At 41.1% G+C, this 23,151-nt stretch overlaps 1 protein-coding gene across 5 annotated transcripts in view; it reads left to right on the forward strand.

The window, feature by feature from the left end:
• The first annotated feature begins 717 nt into the window (after positions 1-717).
• Positions 718-23,151, forward strand: part of RBM46 (RNA binding motif protein 46) — a 46,132-nt gene continuing 23,698 nt past the window's right edge. The window contains exons 1-6 of one of the 5 annotated variants that reach the window (XM_043513191.1): positions 755-832; positions 1,374-1,543; positions 1,945-1,963; positions 4,036-4,197; positions 18,760-19,227; positions 20,278-21,060. In XM_043513191.1, the coding sequence (XP_043369126.1) occupies positions 4,047-4,197; positions 18,760-19,227; positions 20,278-21,060 (1,402 nt within the window). In that variant the 5' untranslated portion in view covers positions 755-832; positions 1,374-1,543; positions 1,945-1,963; positions 4,036-4,046. Of the gene's footprint in view, positions 1,034-1,373; positions 1,544-1,944; positions 1,964-4,035; positions 4,198-18,759; positions 19,228-20,277; positions 21,061-23,151 lie in introns of all 5 variants that reach the window. The other 4 variants (XM_043513192.1, XM_038398436.1, XM_038398433.2 and 1 more) reach the window with 4 other exon arrangements.

Raw genomic sequence — 23,151 nt, forward strand, 5'->3', positions numbered from 1 at the left:
GTTTCTGCAATTTTGTTTCAGGTAACTTTGCACCTGCTCTGTGTGCTACCTTTTTTGCAAGGCTGTTTAAGATTGGATTTGTAAATCAAAACACTTGAAAATGTATCTTAGTCTGATTGCAGCTTGACATTTTCACTCAGCAATGGTCTGACTTTCAGAAAAGCTCAACAGTTCCCAGACACTCCATCGTGCCCCCCCCCCCCCATTTATGTGGCAATACATTAGTAAAACTGAAGGTTTCATCTGTAGCTCACGAAAGCTTATGCTCTAACAAATGTGTTAGTCTCTAAGGTGCCACAAGTCCTCCTTTTCTTTTTAGTAAAACTGAAGTCACACTCAACTGAGCAAAACCCACAAACTGCGGCGGTTTCCCCTCAGTTTGGCTGTATTTGCAGCCCTGGGGATGCACACGCTGTACCCTAGCAGGCTGGGATTCGCATGGGACACTGGGCCTCCAGCCTGGTTTCAACACGGCTATGCCTTTTCTCAGCGTCAAGATAAGAAGCCTGCCCACGCGCGCTTCACACCCCCTCCTTTCTCTTTCAAAGCCGCACTCAAATGGTAGCACCTCTCTCATTGGCTCCTTCATACCCTCTTTTTCATTGGTCGCCCACCCACCCTCAACCTCCAAGGTTTTTAAAAGCTTTCCCCGCCCTGCTCGGCTCTCGACATGTTCTGATTGGTCGCCGGCCCCCCTGTCAATTTTGTCAGGTGCCTACTCGGGCGGCTGCTGATTGGGGGCGCTGGGGTGTTAGACGGTGCCTCGCGCCGAAGAGTGGGAAAGTCGGTCGTGGTGGCGGCGCCGAATACCACGCGCGCGAGAAGGGCGGGGGTGGGTGAGGCGCGAGGTGCTCGCGCTGCCATTTCCCCTTCCCCAGTCCCGGGAGTCGCCGTTGGCGGTAAAACTCTCCCGGGAGGGGGGCTGTTCAACGTTCCGTGTAACGGTCCCACCTCGGCGGGTGGGGCCGGGAATCTTCAGCCTGAGGTCCCTGCCGCGCCGCTGGGATGGGCGGCGGCTGACAGCCCAGCGCGGGTGCGGCCCCAGAAGCCCCGCGGGGGGGAAGCGGGCGTGGGGCTCTGGATGGAAACGTGTCGCTGTGACTGTTGCTCCAGTGATTCCGAGACGGCATCAAGAGACCCAGGGAGCCTCTGCCCTGCTCGCTCTGGGACCTACTCGCATGCCACCTCTGCCCCGCACCAGCGCCTTGGTCCGCCCCCCCCCCCCGCCTCTTTCTCACAGCCTCCCGCGCCGTGTACAGCCGCCCCAATCCCACCGCTCCCCGTGCCCTGCCAACCAGCGCCCCCCCTCGCATCAAATATAACGTGTCCCGTCCCCACCACGTAGGTCTTGATGTGCTCGGTTGTTTCCACAGATCTCCCCACCCCCTTCTTGCCAGCTTGATTGGACTGGGTGAAGCAGAGGAAAATCTAATCGTCCCTTGTCGTGTCCCATCAGCAGCGAGACGTGCATCTGCCAAGCCAGGGTCGGCTGAGTGACCACTCTTCCTTTTGGGCACGTGTGGCCTACACGCTGCCAACCACGGTAAAAGTAACCCAGGCTATGTCTACACCTAAACAGCTACAGCTCCGGAGCGCAGCCACTTGCCAGTGGGGTTCTCCCTTTGTTGTAAATAAGCTACCTCCCTGGGAGGCAGTGGGGTGGCTAAATTGATGGAAGAATTCTTCTGTAAACCTGGCACCGTCCACGCTGGGGGTTAGGCTGGCTTAACTATGTCAGGGGTGTAGAGCCCTACAGATGGAGCTATGCCAATGTAAATTTTCAGCATAGGCTAGCCCTAACTTAGTCTGTGTGGCAAGCTGCAGTCATGTCACCCTTACCACCATCATCATTACTATCCAGGAATTACCAGGACATAATTATTCCTCTTTTTTTTTTTTTTTTTTCCCACTCGTGCCTGTCTTAATCTCCATTTTATTGCAAAGGAACGGAGGAGAGGATGGGGTGAGCAATAATAAATAGTAATAAAATAATAAATAGACCAATGAATTAAAATGTCTTTAGTTATGTGTGATATGTATTTAAGCTTCTATTTTCAAATAGAAGCCTTCTTTCTATGGATACTTTTTTCAAACACTTATACCTTCAGATGTGTGTTAATTTCAATTAACACAGGCAAAATAATGTACCTGTCTGTAGGTGTTAGCCTAACGTTTACCCATGAAATGTTTTTCTGCTTGAAAAATGTATACATGTAAGTTTGTATTCTACACACAAGGTTTCCAAGTGGAGGCTGCTTTGGAAATCAGGGCCTTAATGTTAGTGGTTTTTGAAGTAATTCTCTTTTCTTTTATTTTTATTTAAAAAAAAAACTGTTCCTGGAAATATTCTTCATACAAAATGCTTTCCCTAAAATTGTGAGGTATAATAAATATTCATCTAATTTACTTAATCTATCTAATAGTTTTGTTTGAGGAGTAGGGCATTTGCTTGCTTAGGAAAAAATGACTTTTTTTTACTTTTATGTTAATATTTTAAAATTGTATATTAAGCATGTGCACATTTTGTTTTTTATGTTTGTTCACTTGTGCAAGCACAGTGTCTTTCTGTGCTTGAACTGGTTTGCTCATTTTAAACCATTGCTGACATTAAAATTATAGGTTTCAGAGTAGCAGCCGTGTTAGTCTGTATTCGCAAAAAGAAAAGGAGGACTTGTGGCACCTTAGAGACTAACAAATTTGTTAGTCTCTAAGGTGCCACAAGTACTCCTTTTCTTTTTATTAAAATTATAGTAGTGAACGTGTTAATAGACATTTTAAGAAAATCATTTGGGTGTTTTTAAAATTGATTCTTAAATTCAAGTTGAACTCTTCTTTAAAGATCAGTTGGAATTGAGTGCGTTTTAAACATTGTAGGGAAACTCTGAAGTCCTGTAGTTTAAATCCTTCTAAACTGAGTTAAGGTTATACCATGACATGCTTGCTTGAAATATTTGATGACAGAATTACTAACGCCACTTTTTTCAAACTTTTTGTTAGGTTTTTTTTAAAGTCTTGTTGATAGCTACAAACCAAGCTATGTTTGAAGAAAGTGAGTAGTAATTAATGTTCAGAGGCAGCAAAATGCATCTTGAGGTTTAACAGAGGCTGTCCTGACTCCAGTCTGACCTTGCCTCACTGTTGCCTCTTACACTGCACCCTCTGGCCCCCCTTGCAAGTTTCCAGGCCCCAGAAATACCACCTAGTTGTGAACTAAATCACTTTTTTTAGCAGCATTTAATGAAGGATATAAGTAAGGCTGTTTGTAATCCAGGATGGTATTACTAAAAATGTAAGGGTCCTTATTTCATGCATTTGTGGGGATTTGTAAATGGAGCAAGGGCCTGGCAGCTGTTCTATGAGGGACAGGAAACTCCTAAACAGTAGCAGGAAGCTCAGCCTGTCAGGAACTACATGCTGCCCCAGAGAAGAGCTGCAGGGAATAGATCTCGGCAGACCTCTGGCTCTCCATAGTGGCAGGAGTCCTGACTCCAGGAAAGGTACTGAGCTGCGAACCGGGCTGGAGGGGAATGGTGGACCCAGGTGGGAATGGATAAACTGATACTTTAAGATCCTGGGGTGAAGGCTTACTTAATTTTCATTGGGTTTTAGGTTAATAAACTAGATCCTTCAGAAGGGGCGTTGTTTCCTACATAAAGCCTTGGTGAATTTATTAATGACATTAGGGGAAACTGTGGCAGAAAGCGCTGCACTTGGTCACCCTGTGACATTCCATTGGCGAGTAAACCAGGTAAAACAGAAATTTCAGGCTATATCCTACAGATTATTACTGCTATGTGTACTGTAGTCTCATGCATAATTTTATTGTAATAAATGGGACTATATTTGCAAGAAAATGTATGGATGATAATAACATGCTAGTTTAGAACAAAAAAGCTTACTCCTGCAAGGGAAGAATTTCATGAGGTAAGGTTAAAATAACTTATGCTGTTACTTTTCTGGCTTTTAGTAGCTATTGTATGTGGGTAACTTTGGAATGACATATTATGGAAATTTTATCTTAATGTTTTGTTGAAGATATTGCAAATATGCATGACGAAAGTACAGATGTAACAAATGGATGTGGCAAAATCCGAACTGGTACTCAGAATGAGGCTGCCTTACTAGCTTTGATGGAGAAGACTGGCTACAGCATGGTTCAAGAAAATGGACAAAGAAAATTTGGTGGTCCTCCACCAGGTGAGCATTTGTTTGAAATTATAAAAATACCAGGCCAAGTTCTGTCTTTACTTTTGCCCGGTTAAACCATTGAAATTGACATTTAGCAAAGAAAACAGGGAATTGTGAATACATCATAATGTTAAGGGATTTCCCTTTGCCCCTCCCTGGGTTCTTGTCATGCAGACAGAAAGCAAAAGACCTGAAGTCTGAAGTGCAGGCAAAGTGATGTTTATTGGGGTTAATCAAGCAAGCATATCCATAGCTCTGTATGCCACAGAACCTTCCCTCTCCCCTTTTTTCCCACCTCCTTCTTCTTAGCAGGATTAATTATACCTGTAGTGCATGCTCCGGTCCCATTCCTTACAATTTATGGTCATGTTCTGTTTTGGAGGATTGCGAGTCTGGGGGCTTCGGTACCACCTCCTTTGCCCTCATGGGAAGGGTAAGGAGTGAGGCTATGTATTAGGCAGGGTCACCTTTTCTCTGGCTTTTTAGTATTTCTTATGCCTTCCCCTGCATTCCCTCTTGCCGTTCCAGACTAGTTTCTTGACCTTGCCTTGAGATAGGAGTCGAGGAAGTCTTCAAGTGTACGCTCGTATATTAAGCTCCCACCATACCCAGCAACACTTAAACTCTCTTCCTTATCTTTTCTCATTGTGCTATAAATGCCGTCTGGTTAGGCAGAAGCAACACATGGTGTTTTGGTTCACGTATTAGTAAGGATATAAAAATATCAAAAATCAAACTCAAAATTCTATCCCAAGCTCAGAGACAAGCCTATATACTAACACATATGTGCAGTGAGACTAAGGTAACAGGAAAAAGATACTGTATAACTTCTTGACTTTAATGCTTCATTTCCCAATTTAATCTAGTATTAATGGAGTTGTTTGTTTTAGAATTTTCCTCTTTGTTCTGTGGGGGGGCGGAATCCATGTGTAGTTTAGGAATGGTGGCGTGGCAGGGCTGTGGCGGTTTGGACTTATTAATACATGTTATGTTAATAACTAGGGCTGTCAAGTGATTAAAAAAATTAATTGCGCTACCAAAAAATTCATCGTGATTAATTGTGCTGTTAAACAATAATAGAATACCATTTATTTAAATATTTATGGATGTTTTCCACTTTTTCAAATATACTGATTTCAGTTATAACATTGAATACAAAGTGTACAGTGCTCACTTTATATTTATATTTATTTTTGATTACAAATACTTGCACCGTAAAAAAACAAGAGTATTTTTCAATTCATCTAATACAAGTACTGTAGTGCAATCTCTTTATCATGAAAGTTGAACTTACAAATGTAGAATTATGTACAAAAAATAACTGCATTCAAAAATAAAACAGAGCCTGCAAGTCCACTCAGCCCTCCTACTTGTTCAGCCAATCGCTCAGACAAGCAAGTTTGTTTACATTTGCAGGAGATAATGCTGCCCGCTTCTTGTTCACAACATCACCTGAAAGTGAAAACAAATGTTTGCCTGGCACTGTTGTAGAGCTATTTACATGCCAGATGCGCTAAAGATTCCAATGTCCCTTCATGGTTCAACCACCATTCCAGAGGACATGCACCCGTGCTGATGACGGGTTCTGCTCGATAACAATCCAAAGCAATGTGGACAGACGCATGTTCATTTTTGTCATCTGAGTCAAATGTCACCAACAGAAGGTTGATTTGGTGGTTTGTGTTCTGTAGTTTCCATATTGAAGTGTTGCTCTTTTTAAGTCTTCTGAAAGCATGCTCCACACCTCATCCCTCTCAGGTTTTGGAAGGCACTTCAGATTCTTAAACATTGGGTCAAGTACTGTAGCTATCTTTAGAAATCTCACATTAGTACCTTCTTTGTGTTTTGTCAGATCTGTAGCAAAAGTGCTCTTAAAATGAACAAATGTGCTGAGTCATTATTTTAGACTACTATAACGTGAAATACATGGCAGAATGTGGGTAAAAAGAATCAGACATACAATTCTCCCCCAAGGAGTTCAGTCACAAATTTAATTAAAGCATTATTTATGTTAACGAGGGTCATCAGCATGGAAGCATGTCCTCTGGAATGATGGCCAAAGCATAAAGAAGCATACAAATGTTTAGCATATCTGGCACGTAGATTCATAGATACTAAGGTCAGAAGGGACCATTCTGATTATCTAGTCCGACCTCCTGCACAATGCAGGCCACAGAATTTCACCCACCCACTCCTACGAAAAACCTCACCTATGTCTGTGCTATTGAAGTCCTCAAATTGTGGTTTAAAGACTTCAAGGAGCAGAGAATCCTCCCTCAAGTGACCCATGCCCCATAGATATTTTGCAATTCCAGCTACAGAAGTACCATGCGAAGTACTATGTCTTCTGGTGACATTGTAAATAAGAAGAGGGCAGCATTGTCTCCTGTAAATGTAAACAAACTTGTTTGTCTTAGCGATTGGCTGAACAAGAAGTAGGACTGAGTAGGCTTTAAAATTTTGGGGTTTTTTTTTTTGAGAGCAGTTATATAACAAAAAAAATCTACATTTGTAAGTTGCACTTTCACAATAAAGAGATTGCACTACAGTACTTGTGTGGGGTGAATAGAAAAATACTGCATCTTTTGTTTATCATTTTTACAGTGCAAATGTTTGTAATAAAATAAAGTGAGCAGTGTACACTTGGTAGTCTGTTGTAACTGAAATATATTTTGAAAATGTAGAAAAACATCCAAAAATATTTAATAAATTTTAATTGGTATTCTATTGTTTAACAGTGCGATTTAAACTGCGATTAATCGCAATTAATTTTGAGTTAATCGCATGAGTTAACTGATTAATTGACAGCCCTATTACTAACTATTTCTTCACTTAAGAATGCACTTAAAATTCTGGTGTGCATGCACAACATGGTCAACTTTAAACAGATATGATTTTAATTTTGAATCAGTTTTGAATCCTCAAATTTTATTTCTAGTCACCTTGAGATTTACAGCCAAATTTTGAAGTGATATTTCACACTTTTAAAGTTATATGAATACAGAATTTCTGATTGGAACAAATGGGGAAATTTTTCTTACTTGGATAATTCAAAACCAGCTCAATGAATTTTGCTCAGACTTTAAGAAAAATTGCTTTTATGCTGAATAATATAATTGACTATTAAGCACAAAGGATTTTATTTGTAAAATTATAGACAATAGTGGAAACTGCATTTCTGCTCTATAGCAGTTGCAGGTCACTTTTGCAAGTCTCGGTGGCTTTGGGCTTGACTGCACTGCAGTGTTAGTTCAAGTTATCTACCCATGAGTTAACTCCTGTTGAGTTAGCTGAGCTTGAGTGAGAGCAGCCATGCTGCAAAATCACTCAAGCAGCATAGGGTGTATGTATTAGCAGTGTAGATTATCACAGCACCTAAATACCTTTAAAAGTAAGTACCTCGGCTATTTAGCTGAGTAAAGCCTAATATCTTTAAAAATCTGGACCCAAGACCCTATAGCATTATTAGTTCAAGCATCAGTAGCACTTGGCCTTCAATCCTCCCCAACCCATCCCCATGGGTGAGCTAACTCGAGTTGAGACTTGCGATGAAGACTTGCAAGTATGCGCAGGATTTGGGTTAGGAACAACATTAGAGTTCTATCTCAAGCTAATGCTGCTGTTCTTCCTCCTATCATGGCCCAATCTGGAAACCAGAAAAGACAGCCAGGAGCAAGGTGATTCCATACCCCTACTTTTAGAGCTCTTCCTGGGATATGGGAGACTCAAGTTCCTGCACCAAACTGAGCAGAGTAGGGATTTGAAAACAGGTCTCCCACCTTCCAGGTTAAAAGCCCTAACCTCTATGCTGTTTGCTATAATGGGGTTGGAGGTATTGCTCCCACTTTTTTTCTTTCTCTGGTATTTTGTGAGGAATGGCTTACCTGGCGTCGGTGCCTAACTCCAGGAGAAGGTTCACAGCTGTGAATCCCTAGCACCGATATTGTCTTATTAGCTTTTGATGAACAGGACTTAGGCCATGCCCCTGTCCTCAGCATTTCCTAAGATCTTAGTGACTTGCCACTCAGTATGCTGGCATCTGTGAATCTTTTTCAGGTGCCTAACTCTTCCCTTGCATTGTATAGGGAGCCTCGGGGCCTAACTTTTGGTTGAGGATTCTCCTGGGTGGCAGTTGTGGAGCAATAGGTTCCTTTGTGGACCTAGGCCTTAGAAGCTTGTTTCAGAAACCAAATTAAAAATGTATTCCAGGGGCGATGGAAGGGGGGGTGGTCAAGGGGCCATAGCCCACCCACTTTTCACCATGGGCCTGGTCCCCTTCCCCATCTCTTCCCTCCCCTCCCCCCGAGGCCCTGCCCCCCCAACAGCCAGGCCGGAAGTTGGAGCTTGGCCTGCGTAAGAATGGCCTGGGGAGCATGGGAAGCTGTGGGGAGCCACAGACCCTCCACCTGCCCAGGGTTGGGGGGGCCCGAGAGCAGCCCCTGGCCTGTGTCCACACCCTCTGGATCCCCTGCCCAGGGCAAATGGAGGGTTTGTGGCTTCCCACAGCTGTCCGGGAGGCTCTTACCATGGCCCTGCTGAAGCCCTGCTCCTGGTCAGGCTGGAAACCAGAACTGGATCAGAGTAAGAGCTGCATGAGGAGCTGCAGACTTTCCACCTGCCCTGGACAGGGACACAGACTGGGAACTGCTCTCGGGGGGGGGGGGCCCAGCCCAGGCAGGTGGAGGGACCTGGGCTTCCTGGCCTGGCTTCGGCTTGGCTGGGGGCCAGGGCCTCAGGGGAAGAGGTGGGGCAGGGACAGGGTCATGGAGGGGGTGGGGCCTTGTGCCCCCCTCCACTTTTTGGAAGAATCTGTCAGCCGTGATGTATGCTTTTAATACAATAAGCATAATTCAACAGACTTTTTTTTTATAATTTGGAGATGTTAAGTATAGTCTCAAACAATTTGTATAGCACCATTGTTCCCAAACTTCTGAGTACTGCAACTCCCTTATAGATGCTGTACAATTTGGTGGCTCCCCATGACTAAATACCATTTATTTTTTTACTGTCTCAGGACACTAGCTTCAAGAGGGACCACTACTTTGGTTGGTTTGGGGCCTTCATTTAACTATTCAGTTGGTTTAATTGTATGTGATCTAATCCAGATTATTAAAACAATAATTCAAAATATGCATTTTTGACATGCTTGGACACAGCTGAAGATTTTAATGAGAAGAATGGTCCTTTTTTGAGCTGTATGGTTGCACAGTGTTTTCCAAATGTAAATGATTTCTGTGTTTTAATTTTCACAGAAATCATGGGTAAAAACCTAGACTCAAAGATAACTGGAAGTGAATGGGAGCAGCACTTTCATAGGTTCGTCACTGAGTTCTTTATACTGTCCTTTTCAAATATAACAATCCAGGAATTCTGGATTTCTGTTAATCTTCTACATGTGATCACTTGACAGTGTGATACTTAAGGTTGGTATGGAGTCGTGTGTTACCAAGAATCTGTTTTTAACCCAATCAGTAACAAAACTAATGTTCAAATCTAGGAAAATATTAATCAAAATGGGATTACAACTCAAATGAGTCAATATTTAGACTTTAGTGGCATTTTGATTACTTCCACTTTGTTCTGTTAAAAAGTGTGGTAACACTGGAAACATCTTGGTACTCGCTTTTCAATATGGCATTTCCAAAGACAAAGTTGCTTGGCTAGGCCAGGAAGCCCAGGTCCCTCATGAACTGCCTGGTTTCCTTTCATATCTAGTATATTTGCTTTCCTCCTTGAAGTGTTAGGTTCAGTGCATTCAGTCTGTCAAATATTTCTACGAGGTAAGCTAATATAGTCAAGAAGTCAGCATTACACAGGTAATCTGCAAGATCGGTTTTCCCAAGAAGGAAAATTCTGATTTTTGTCGCTCAAAGACATGTAACACTTTCCCACGTGACTTCTCAGTGAAACAATTGTGGTCAGAGCCCATCTGTTCTCACATCATAATAAAATGTCTGTTTGCTGCCTGGAATTAACACATTTGGTAACTGCTGAGGGCCTCACATACTTCACGTTGCAGCTTCTTAAATGTCAAAGCTTGGAGGTGAATCCTGTAGTGAGTCCAAATTGTTGCTGGTGCCACTTTTTTTTACTCATTCTGCAACACTACTCTTCTATCCTGTCATGGCTGCTGCCTCATCAGTGCACAGCCCTCCACACAGTCCATTCAAAACTTTCATCCACTGTGAATTTATTGAGGATCTTGTTCTTGTTCTGTCTGCTAGTTCTGGATGTTTTCTGCAAGATCCATCAGTATGTTGACGGATTGCGGTATTTAACATAGGAATGTTTTTCAGTGTTTATTTCCTAATCATAATTCTATATATATCTATTGCTCGTAGAAGGGTCTTGTTTGTTTTTCAGTTTGCATGGTTACAACATAAGATGCTTCTAAGGCTTTTTGAGGAACAATTGCTTATTTAGACATTGCTCTTTTGCCTCCTTAATTCTTCTTGTTTCCGAAGAATGAGCTTGTCACAGCTCTTATTTACAAATTCTAGGTGTTTGCTTTCTAAATGTTGCTGTAGTTTCCCTGGCCTTGTGCTTTCATTTACTAATGCTTGAAAACAAATGATACATTGTGGCTGTGGACTTTCCAAAGTAGTATCAAGATCTGAAAACCCAAACATAATGTAACTATCACTATATTGTTTACTTCCTTCCTTTTCTGTTTAACTTGATTAAAATCGTCTTTAGCTGAATGTTTGCTTACATGTATACTTGGCACTTGGTAAAAATTGTTCCATTATAAAAATAAAACTCATCTCTCTCTGCCTCAGCCCCCTACACCTACATGCTAGTGCAGTGGTGCTGCAGCCTTTCTGTGCACTTGGCTTCAGCAGGGGCCTTCAACAGAAATTTCTGGTGAATATTTCCCACAGTGGGAAGTCTCTCTGCTGAGGGCCCCCCTGCAGGAATGGAGGTCATGGAGATGCTTCCAGTCATGGTAGCAGCAGCAGCAGGACAAGACCCAAGTGATTTCTAAGCTTAGTTGAATAGTCTCTTAATTAGGGAAAAACCCAAAATGGGCGTATCTGCTAAAAAGTTTTTTTTTCTCACACTCGTGGCTCTCCCATGAACCCTTCATGATTCTCCAGGGGAACCACGGGTCACAGTTTTTGAGACATTGGTGTAGCACAAAAATTTTTGCCAACGTCTGAAAAAAGATACGGAATCTGACCATGCTGGAAATACACCATTCACAAACCACATCAGCAGTGTGTCTGATGACAAAAACTTCAGAAGACAACATAGCCAACTGCATTTGGCAAAATGATGTGCTGCTTCAATCTCTGAATATGGTATGTATTTTGCATGAATTCTTTGACATGTAAGATTAGACTGACCAGTGAAGGTGCTGACAGATACTGCTAGCAATATAGTTTGGCTTTGCTGATTTAATGTAACTTTAACCCCTTGGAACTAACAAGTCTAAAGTTGCAACCATTAAGTGCCTAATGCACTTTGCATAAACACTGAATATTTGGTAAACCCAGCTAAACTAATTTTGAATAACTGAAAGAAAGATTCAGTATATATAACTTGAATTTTTGTGCAATATTGAGTGTATTGAAAAATGCAATTAGATCAGTTCATTGTCTTAGAAGAGATGGGAACGAGTTTTATTTCAGATGTCTATTTAGGACTTAATTGGTTAGTAGATTGAGTGACAATAAAAAATCAAGTCATGTTAACAGAATCCATTATTGTTTAACTTTATGATTTCCTGATAATACAAAGCATGGGCTGTATAGTCTTAATACCTGCACATGTTTCTGCCCCTTTTTGTGAAGATTGAAATCTGTGCTGTCTTCTCTGTCCCCAAATCAGGCATCTGCACATAGGAAAGGGGCCTGCCTGGGGTAAGTGATAGCAGTGCTAGATTGCCAGTTGTGTTAGCTGCCTTGTCCTGTGATCAGTCCTCTGAGGAGAAGTCTTAAATGTTAATAAGGCTTAAGGCTTTATTAACATGGAAGTGGTGCACTTCCATGCTATGGAAGTTTGGGGACAATGAAGTGCTATGTAAACCCTGGCTCCAAATGGATGCTGATAGCCCTAGCGGATTCCCTATGTACTGTGCAGTTCTTGGTCAACCCAGCAGGCAAATCTGATCATTCTGTTTTGAGGCTAACCTCACCCAGCCAATCTGGCCTAGCAGAGTTTTCATCTCTGCTGCGACTTTTCTGGAGATGAGGATTACCTGGTCCACTAAATGTTATGTTTGTACACATTTAATTACTATAACATTATTTACAAAAGTTATTGTGGTATGTATCTTCATTATTGATAAACTTTCACGTAAAATGTAGGCAAATTCTTACTCACCTTCTGGAGGCTCGCAGGCCTGCCTCTTTTTCTTATTTTCCCGTTTTATTTCTTTCTTCTTTCTCCTGTCTCTCCATGCTGTCTGTTATCTCATAATCCTCAAATCTGCTCTTTGTTTTGCATGTAGATGCAATTTAGTTTTTAAAGCTTTTTTCCTCATTCATTCTAAGTCGTGAAAGAGCGTGGAAAGAGGAAGGATATGTTAAAGGGGGGTGTAGATCACTATTCAAATTGGATTCAGATCTATTCTGCAAAATTCATCCTATAACTTTTAAAACATCTGATGTATTTTGTATGCGGTGGTGAAAGATAAGATGTATCATATCTGTTGTGATACCAGGTAATCAGTGCACGTGAAGACTTAGCTTGGCTAAAGGAGAGAGACATGGATTTGATGGGTACTTTCAGACACCAGCTAAGGATTTGTCTGGTTTCTCACTTCTTCAGTGTTCGGAAAGAGTGTTCTTCAGTGTGGAGCACCATTGATTCAGATTCTTTTGTTTTGAGAGTGACTGAAATGAAGGACAGTTAAATCAGAATGGTTATTCCAGTCTTAATTTGAAATAACTGATATATGGAAACAAGTATGAATACTTCCATCTACTAGTATAAAGATCCTAGTGCACACATTGGTACTTAAAAAACAGGAGTACTTGTGGCATCTTAGAGACTAACAAATTTATTTGAGCATAAAGCTTTATGCTCTAATAAATTTGTTAGTCTCTAAGGTGCCACAAGTACTCCCTTTTTCTTTTTGCGGATACAGACTTACATGGCTGCTACTCTGAAACATTGGTACTTAATGTACTATGGATTTGAATCACTGTATGATTTTAGTTGCATAGTCAAAATTTGACAGGATACAATTTTTTAATATTTTCCAAAGGAAAATTCACCTACGCTCTTCAAACATGCTCAAATTTATGAATCATAGAATATCAGGGTTGGAAGGGACCTCAGGAGGTCATCTAGTCCAACCCCCTGCTCAAAGCAGGACCAATCCCCAGCTAAATCATCCCAGCCAGGGCTTTGTCAAGCCTACCTTAACTTTTAAGGAGGGAGATTCCACCATATAAGTAAGACACCTCTTAGCATAAATAAACTTAGACATGAAGTGTATATGAAACTTAATTTGGCATCAGCTTGTGAAACTGGAGAATTATGGGATGATCAAAATGGGTACAATTTTCTGGCAATTTTTTGAATTTAATGAGAGAAAACAGACTTCAAATAACAAAATTCTGCATCCTTTGCACATTTGATAATGTCAACAAAGTGAAAAATATGCCATATGTTTGTGTTTTGGCAAGGACAAGCCTTTTGTTTTGTTCCATACTGTGAGCAAGATATGGAATAGCACAACCTGAGGGCCCACAAACATATTACCTGACATAGCACATTCGGATCAGCATAATGTTTACAGGGTTGAGCAACAGGAATTGTATTAGAAAATAATGAAGCATATTATTGCTAATTTTGAACCTATCTTCTAATCAGAACTTCAGTTGAAATATTGAATAAGTGGAGAATGTGCCATAGGGATGTGCATTAATTTTGCAGCACAAATTGGAGAGGAGAATTTTGCAATTGTTTTGGAAATTTGCATCTTTGACAGTAAAATGTATTGATCTTCAGCACAAAAGAGATGTAATATTTGATCTTTTTGTGATAAATGCCATTTTTTGAATACGCAGTCTGGGATACTTTATTTTGGAATAATCCTCCAGAGTTTTAAATCTGGTGCATAATCGTGTGTGTGTGGTCTTTTCAACCCTTTGAAGTGCTTTAATAGGCTTGGAGGCGCTACTGTGCTCAGCTCAGATGTTAGCTTGAAGGACTCTTGAGCATGGGAGCAGTTTCATGGTGCTGCTTAGCCCTTCCGAAGGAGAAGCCAAATTTGCAGAGGGAATAGACCGCTCCTGGAGTGGGGCTGGTTAGTCTGATCTCAGATACTGCCGCCTCCTCCCCCCTACCTTCAAGAGATGGAAAAGAATTCTCCCTGTGGCTTCTGGGGATGGGGTAGGCTCACACTAGAGTGACGAGACAGAAGTGTGAAAAATGGGGAGCAGGGTGGGGAGTAATAGGAGTAATAAGAAAAAGACCCTAAAATCGGGACATCTGGTCACTCTAGCTCACAACCTACTTCCAGTAGTGAAAATCTATTATGGCAGCTCAAATTAAGGTTGTTGCCAGTCTCCCACATTAGATAGAAAAGGAAAGAAGAACCAAAATGTGTGTTTTTTGGGAGGAGGGATGGGGAAACAGAAGGAACACTACAAGAACCAGGAACCTGAAAAACAGAACTGCGGGGCGGGGGAGGAAGAGAGATATGGAGAAGCAACTTTTACTGGTTATGATGTGAAATATGAGTTTCTTTTGCTGCCAGTACAGTTAATCACTATTATATTAAATGCATATCTGAAATGTAAAAATCTAATCCAAACTTAGGCCTTGTCTGTACTACACCATTTTACTGCCGAAACAGTGGAGGTGTACACACAAGAATGCTCCTCCCACTGATTTAACTCCTGCTATGCCGACATAATAAAACCATCTCGATGAGCGGCATAAAACTTTTGGCGACAAAATTTAGTGACACTGTGTCAGTGTAGACACAGGGCAACATAAGCAATTGCACAGTGCCCTCAAGGAGGCATTGTACAATGGCTATCATTGCAATTTCTACTCAGCTGCTCTGCAGCCAGATATACATATGTGTGCCCCTCTCTCCCTCCACCCCCCCAACCCCTTAAAGCCCTGGAAATTTTTGAAATTCCACTTACTGTTTACTTGGTGTGGACAGCTCACATCATATCTTCCCAGCTGACCATGCTGAATTTCTGCAACAAATGGCTCCCTTGTGGAGTACACCCGAGCTGTTGGGTCTGGGGAGAGAGGAAGCTGTGCACTCGCAGCTCTGATCCAGACATAGAAACTTTGACACCTAAGAGCAGCTTGCTCATGGTATGGATGAGGAGGGTCACGAAAGGGACACGCAGCAGTGCTGTGCTAAGATAAATGAGCTGAGGGAGGTGTACCAGAAGACTCCTCGTGCAGCCCATAGAGATATGCATTCCTTGCCCTCCCCAAATTCACCCCTCCCGCCCATTTCTCTCATGTTCCCAGTCCGTCGCAGTACCTCTTGCACACCACCTCTAGGGCCATTTTCTATAAAGACAGGTGGATTTACATGCAGCTGTGAGATCCTCACTTCAGTGAGTGTTGCTCGCTGCCATGTCCTTTGTAAGAAATGTTAATCTGTATATTGCTGTTTCATAAAAATTGAGATTTACAAAGCCAGTGATTATTTGTGACCTACTCAGGGTGGTTACAACTAAATTCAAACATAGTGCCAATCACAATGTTTGCAGTTTATAATTAATTCTCAGGTAGGAATCATTACATGGGTCATTCAAGGTGGCAAGTGAACAATGCCTGGCTCAGTTCATTACAGAAAGACACATTACAGGGATTCATTGTCAAATGCTGCTTCAAAGCCTCCCTGATTTGAATTGCCCCCTATTAAGCCCCTCTATTAGCCCTGGTGTCTTGCTGCTCAAAATCAGCTGCCAGGCAACACGCTGCAATGTTCCACACCTGGGGAAATTTTTCTGCCTTAGCTTCACAAATGTTATGAAGAGCATAGCAAGCTGATGTGACCATGGGAATATTTTCCTCACTGAGGTCTAACCTGCCAAAAAAGCAGTCCCAGCGACCCTTTAATCTGCCAAATGCACATTTTACCGTCATTGTGCCCCTGCTGAGCCTGTTGAAGTGTTTCTTGCTGCTGTCAGGGTTTCCAGTGTATGACTTCATGAGCTACAGGAGTAAGGGGCAAGTTGAGTTTCCCAGAATGATTATGGGCCTTTCCACATCCCCAATTGGAACCTTCTGGTCTGGAAAGAAAGTTTCTGCATGCAGCTTTCTAGACAGGCCAGCATCATGCACCTTTCCTAAGCAGCCTGCGTTGATGTCAGTGAAACGACAAAGGTGATTCACCAGTGCCTGTAGTACCATAGAGAAGCAGACCTTTTTGTTGATGTACTCTGTCACAAGATGGTCTGGAGCCAAAATTGGGATACACATGCTATCTATTGCCCTGCTGCAGTTAGGGAACCCTATTGCCGTAAAGCCATCTGCTATTTCCTGCACATTGCCCAGAGTCACAGTTCTTTGTAGTAGGATGCGATTAATGGCCTTGCACACTTGCATCACCACAACCCCTATGGTGGCCTTCCCAAGTCCAAACTGATTCACAATTGGCTGGTAGCAGTCTGGAATTGACAGCTTCCACACAGCGATTGCCACTCGCTTTTCCACCATTAGGGCAGCTCTAATTTTGGTGTCCTTGTGCTGCAGGGCAGGGGCAAGCTCTGCATGCAATTCAAGGGAGGTGGCTTTGAGCATACAAAAGTTCTGCAGTCACTGTGTCATTCCATATCTACATCACAATCTGATCCCACCACTCTGTGCTTGTTTCTCAGGCCCAATAGCGACAGTCCACCAAGTGCAGTTGCTCCATGAATGCCAACATCAATCTTAAATTGTTTCTTTCCATAGCACACAGCAGGGCAGGCAGCATGGATTTCTGTTCACATTTAAAGTTACTAAAATACTGCAGGATCAGCCACATTGTATTCATAACACCTATCACAAGACTGGCCCCAGCACAGTGATGAGCGCAAAGCTTACAGGGACAGTTGAAAAACAGCATGAAATGCATTTGGAAGCCCTTGGAATTACGGGACGGAGAAAACTGCATCATGGGGGGCAGTGATCTTGCCTCATGATGCACTGCAATCCATTCCGAGAACTTCTAGCAGGAGAAAGTGATTTGCACTGCTCTCTGTCCATGCTAGAATACCAACTGTGGACACACTTCACCAACACAAGGTGTGTTGTGTGAACGTGCACAAGTGATGTAATTATAATTAAGGTTCCGTGTTTGTCATGGATATCGCGGAACTCATGGATTCTGTGACTTCCTGCAACCATTAACTTCAGCAGCAGCCGGTGTGGCTGTTCCCTGGGCGGCCCTAGGGTCAGACACACCAGCCACGGCTGGAGCAGCTCTGCAGCCAGCCGCTTGGATGGCCCCACAGCCAGCTGCACTAGCTGCTACTCTGGTGGCCCTGGGCAGCTGGCCCCGGGGACTGCCTGAGCAGTTACCAATGTGGCTGGCCCCGAGGACCACCTGAGCAGCAGTCCCGGGGCAGTGGGAGCAGCCACAGCTCAGCGGCTCCTGACAACGATCCTGGGGTGGCTGGAGCAGCTGCTGGCCCCCCAGGGCTCCCCTAGCCATGGCAGGAGCAGCAGCAGGTGGCGGTCAGAGTGGCAGTGCCCCCCCCCCAGGCTCCCCACTTTGGCAGCTGGTGCCGTGGGCTCCTCCTCCCTACAAGGCCCCCCCCCTTGAAGCACCCCTACTCAAGATTCAATCAGGGGTATTTATGGTATAAATCATGGACAGGTCACAGGCCTGTGAATTTTTTTCTTGCTCATGACCTGTCCATTACTTTTAGTAAAAATACTGTGATTAAATCGTAGCCTTAATTTTGATTGTTGATGTAACTTAAGTTGACTTAACTCTGTAGTGTAGATATGGTCCTAGTCTCTTCCAACATTCATAAAAGTGCTCTAGATAATGTAAATATAAATTGGATGCTATGTATAAATCCAGGTAAGAGAAGCTGAAATTGTCATTTCATGAAGTATGACACTCTTACAATTCATAAATGCAGCACAGGAAAAGAGCTAGCTTTTGGATGAACACATTCTGTATGTTTAAGCAGTATGTATCTGGAAACCTTTGCCATAACTATATCTCAGTTGTAGTCCGGGAAGGATTTGGATTGATTTCCACCCTCCATTTTATACAGAGATATGTGCAGTATGGAAAGCTGACATATCTCCCTTACAGTAGAATGTCACTGACTCTTTTTGGACAAAGCATTAGGGATTTACTTTTGAAAATTATTTGTGTAAAAGTATTTTCTTTAGTTGCTTTATTGTAACTTAGTAAAAGTTCTTAAAAAACAAACAAACCCAAAATGCTGAATGGGGTTGTATTTTCAGAACTGTAGGGAATCAAGAAAAGATAACATAAATCAATACAGTAATAACCTTTGTAACATACTGTACAGCATTACCAATACATCAGAAATGTGCTTACAAATTCTGAAAAATACTGTTTGAGAAAGTTGTGGTTATGGCATTCATACTTACTGGTTGCTGGACAATTTTTTTAAGGTTGGGAAGGTCCTCCCCCACCTCGTGGCTGTGAAGTTTTTGTGGGAAAGATTCCTCGTGATATGTATGAAGATGAATTAGTCCCCGTTTTTGAGAGAGCTGGGAAGATTTATGAATTCAGACTGATGATGGAATTTAGTGGTGAGAATCGAGGATATGCCTTTGTGATGTACACAACTAAAGAAGAAGCGCAGCTGGCCATCAGGATCCTTAATAATTACGAAATTCGTCCAGGAAAATTTATTGGTGTCTGTGTAAGCTTAGACAACTGCAGATTATTTATTGGAGCTATTCCAAAAGAGAAAAAGAAAGAAGAAATCTTGGATGAAATGAAGAAAGTTACAGAAGGAGTGGTTGATGTTATTGTTTATCCAAGTGCTACTGACAAAACTAAAAATCGTGGCTTTGCCTTTGTAGAATATGAGTCTCACAGAGCTGCTGCTATGGCTAGAAGAAAACTAATTCCAGGTAAGCCTTTAATTTTATTATTAAATGTGAAATTTAAAAATAGCATTTCCACTTTTGGATCTATGCTTACACCACCTTTATCTTACTCAGTTGATTTCAGTGGGACTTGACACACACTTAGTTCTATCCTGAACAGGGATTTTTTTAAATTGAGGGATGAAGATACTGGAATTGGGAAAGGGATAGAGCGCAAAAGTTTCAGTAGCAAGGGAGAGAGTTGGAAGGAAAAGGAGAGAAGAGATCAGGGGAAGCATAGTTGGAGAAACAAGAAAGAAAGGCCACGAAAATGTCTACCACCAAAGACAGGGCGTGAAATCCTGGTCCCATTGAAATGATTGACAAAACTTGTATTGACTTCACCCAAAGTCTTATGTCGGTCACAGACAAGAATCATTGACTTTAAAGAAGCTTATCTAAGCCTTGAAAAGTAACAGGAGAAATAATAAGGCCAACTCAACAAATGTAAGGAAAAAAATGGTATGGCACTCAAATTTGAACTTTTTTTAAACATAACATGCTTTATGATATTCAGTGAACTTGTTTTAATGCATATTGGGGAAATACATTAATAGGGCTTATTCTAACATGGACACACGTTATTTTGTGTTTTGTTCCCCCCCCCAAAGTATTTTAAAAATACTGTACATTGCATCACCAACTGGCAAAATGTTTGACTACTTGAAACCACATAGATTTCACAAAAGCAATCATCTTTAGCAAAACTGGCACTGGTTGTGGTTTAAGCAGAAGCAGACTGAGTACTTTTTAAACAGATGAACATTGCTGAAGAATATTTTTGCAAAGTTTTATTTTTCTTATTGACCTTTATACTTTCAAGCAATGTCTGTTTAGCAAAGTGAATGCAAATAAAACATTTCATAGTGGTTTGTTTCAAATTTAGTATTATAAATAGCATAGACTTATTTCAGTGTTTTGGTTCCTGGAATTGTTAATTAATATTATTTTTCATTATTAATATTATTATTAATATTATTATTGCTTTTTTCAGTATTATGTATTTTACTTAAATCTAATACTTCTTTGTTCTAGGAACGTTCCAGCTGTGGGGACATACTATTCAAGTAGACTGGGCAGACCCAGAGAAAGAAGTTGATGAAGAAACAATGCAGAGGGTTAAAGTATTGTACGTAAGAAACTTAATGATCTCTACTACAGAGGATGCAATTAAGGCTGAATTTAACAAATTCAAGCCAGGAGCAGTTGAACGTGTAAAGAAACTGAGAGACTATGCTTTTGTTCATTTTTTCAACCGAGAGGATGCAGTTGCAGCTATGTCAATTATGAATGGAAAATGCATTGATGGTGCTAGTATTGAGGTAACACTGGCAAAACCTGTAAACAAAGAAAGCACTTGGAGACAGCATCTTAATGGTCAAATTAGTCCCAATTCTGAAAATCTTCTAGTTTTTGCTAACAAGGAAGATGGTCATCAAAAATCATTAGGAAAACCAGCAAATCTTTCAATTCGTCTTAATGGTCAGCATAGTCCAAGCCCCCCTGAAATTGAAAGGTGTACTTATCCGTTTTTTCCAGGGACAAAGCTTACTCCAATTAGCATGTATTCTTTAAAATCCAATCATTTCAGTTCTGCAGTAATGCACTTGGATTATTACTGCAACAAAAATAACTGGGCACCACCAGAATACTATTTATATTCAACAACAAGTCAGGATGGAAAAGTACTCTTGGTATATAAAATAGTTATTCCTACTATTGCAAATGGATCCCAGAGTTATTTTATGCCAGACAAACTCTGCACAACATTAGAAGATGCAAAGGAATTGGCAGCCCAGTTTACACTGCTACATTTAGGTAAGTTTAATAATTATTTTTTATTTTAGTTCTTAAGAATTGAAACCAGAGGAGGTTACTTTAAATTTGTTCTGTGTATACGTAGCCTATATACTTGCTGCCTGTGGGCTAAGTACATCTTCTTTCCTGGGTATGCTCAGTTCACCAGTCTAGAACTGTAGGGTGGTGTCACTGTTGTTCGTGATAAACAAGAAGCAGAGCGCTAAGGAAATCTTCAACTTCACACTTCCATAGCAATTTTTCTGCTTTAGTTCCTTCAGCTGAATGCAGGTTGTAACAATGCATCTCTTATTTTTTATCTTTTTCCTACTTCTGTTTTATACTTTTTCCCATTTTATCTTCTCTTTTGAATTGAGTACAAAGTGGGTTCCAATAGGAGTTTCATCATCATATGGTAGTCATTTTGCCCACAGGAGATGATTTAGACCATAGGCTACAGGAGAATTACCAGGAAGAAGAAATAGTTACATGTTAGGAAGAACTATAGCTGCCTTCAGGAGGGATTGACTTATCTGTTTTTTTAGAACTGAGGACAGTGGCAATAGAAAGGTGGCTTTACAACCGCCTACCTCGTCCTGGGTCTTGTGCCACAGGCAACTTGGCTAGACCAAAAGGACAGAGCTCTATATGAAGCTGAGAATCGGGGTGGATTTGATTTAAATCAAATTGATTTAAATCATGATTTCATTTTTAGAAGGTACACACTATACATTTTTAAAGTTATTTATTTTGAAAACTTTTCAGATTAGTTTTACAGCTATATCAGAAAATGAATGACTGGTTATTTCATTTACTAAAGGTAATTGAAGCAGTTTTTATGAAGTCATTGGGAGGTGAACTATCTCCAATTCAACAGGTTAATCATTAATATTTGGAGGATTTTTTTGCCATGCTGTATTAGGAGGAGAATATCACCAGACAGACATTTAAATTGTTTTATTTAACTAAAACAATAATGTTATGTATTCTGGATTTTTTTCTTCAACAGCAAACATATAATATTTTAACAAAACAAACATATGAATTTTTGAATTTAGTTAGACATTCAAGTTTTTTAAAATCAGGTTTGTTTTTGTTTAAATTGTTTTTAACTAAAATATTTAAATGAAATATTTAAAAAAAATCGACTATGTCATCCAGGTCAACATGAGAAACTTAAAATATTGACTTCTGCAGCTAACTCAGTAGTCTTCACCTTCATTTTCCTGTTTGTTCATAATCTGGAAAAGAAAAACAAGCTTTCCTGCTTTTTCAGGTCCCAAACAATTTGGAATGAATTAGTCCAAAGGAAGAAAATATTCTTTCTACACCGGGAGAAGAAGCGACTGCTCTTAAAAGTGAGATTATCGCTTCAACAGTCTCTGAATCCAAGACCTTAAGTGACTTACATCAGTTCACTGGTGTGCTTTCTTTAAACATCATCAGCAAACATATATTTCTTGAATGGTTCACCTTTAACTCTAAAGTTTATTATAGTTGGCATTATGGAGGGGTGATTGCTGGATGTCCATGTCATAGCCAATTCCTCTTCTTCAGCAGTTAAGGTTTAACCCTGGTACCAAGTATTAAGAATATTTGCAAGAAAATGAGCTAGAGATAGTACTTGTCCCATTTGTTTTTTTAATGCTTGTAATTTAACTGTCATTGCATATTTCTCTTTTTAAGATCTCACTCAGTTCCTTTGAAATTTCAACAGCGTCAGCAATAAAACAGCTATTTCCTTGCATTTTGTTCAAGGCTGCAGAAATGGGCTTCAAGATACTCATTTTTCAAGTTCAACATTTTTCTTAAGTCCAATGTTGAGAACTTTGGCTGTGACAGTGCTACCTATTTTTTCCACAATTTTGTTCACAAACTGTCCTCAGATTAGGCCAGTTCTTGATATAGTGCTCAAAAAAGTCCACTACCGAGTTCCATCGTACGTCTTGTGGGAGAGTTAGCTTGTTTTTTCCCACTTTTTTCAGAGCAGCTGCTGCAAAGTGGTTGTTACGGAAGTATTTTGCAATTTCAACAACATTAGCCTTTATTTCTGGAACACTGAAGTCTTTGGCTAGAAGGTGCATCAAATGAGTACTGCAGCCATATGTTAGC

This window comes from Dermochelys coriacea, chromosome 4 (genome assembly GCF_009764565.3).
Source record: "Dermochelys coriacea isolate rDerCor1 chromosome 4, rDerCor1.pri.v4, whole genome shotgun sequence".
Classification (NCBI taxonomy): Eukaryota; Metazoa; Chordata; order Testudines; family Dermochelyidae; genus Dermochelys; species Dermochelys coriacea.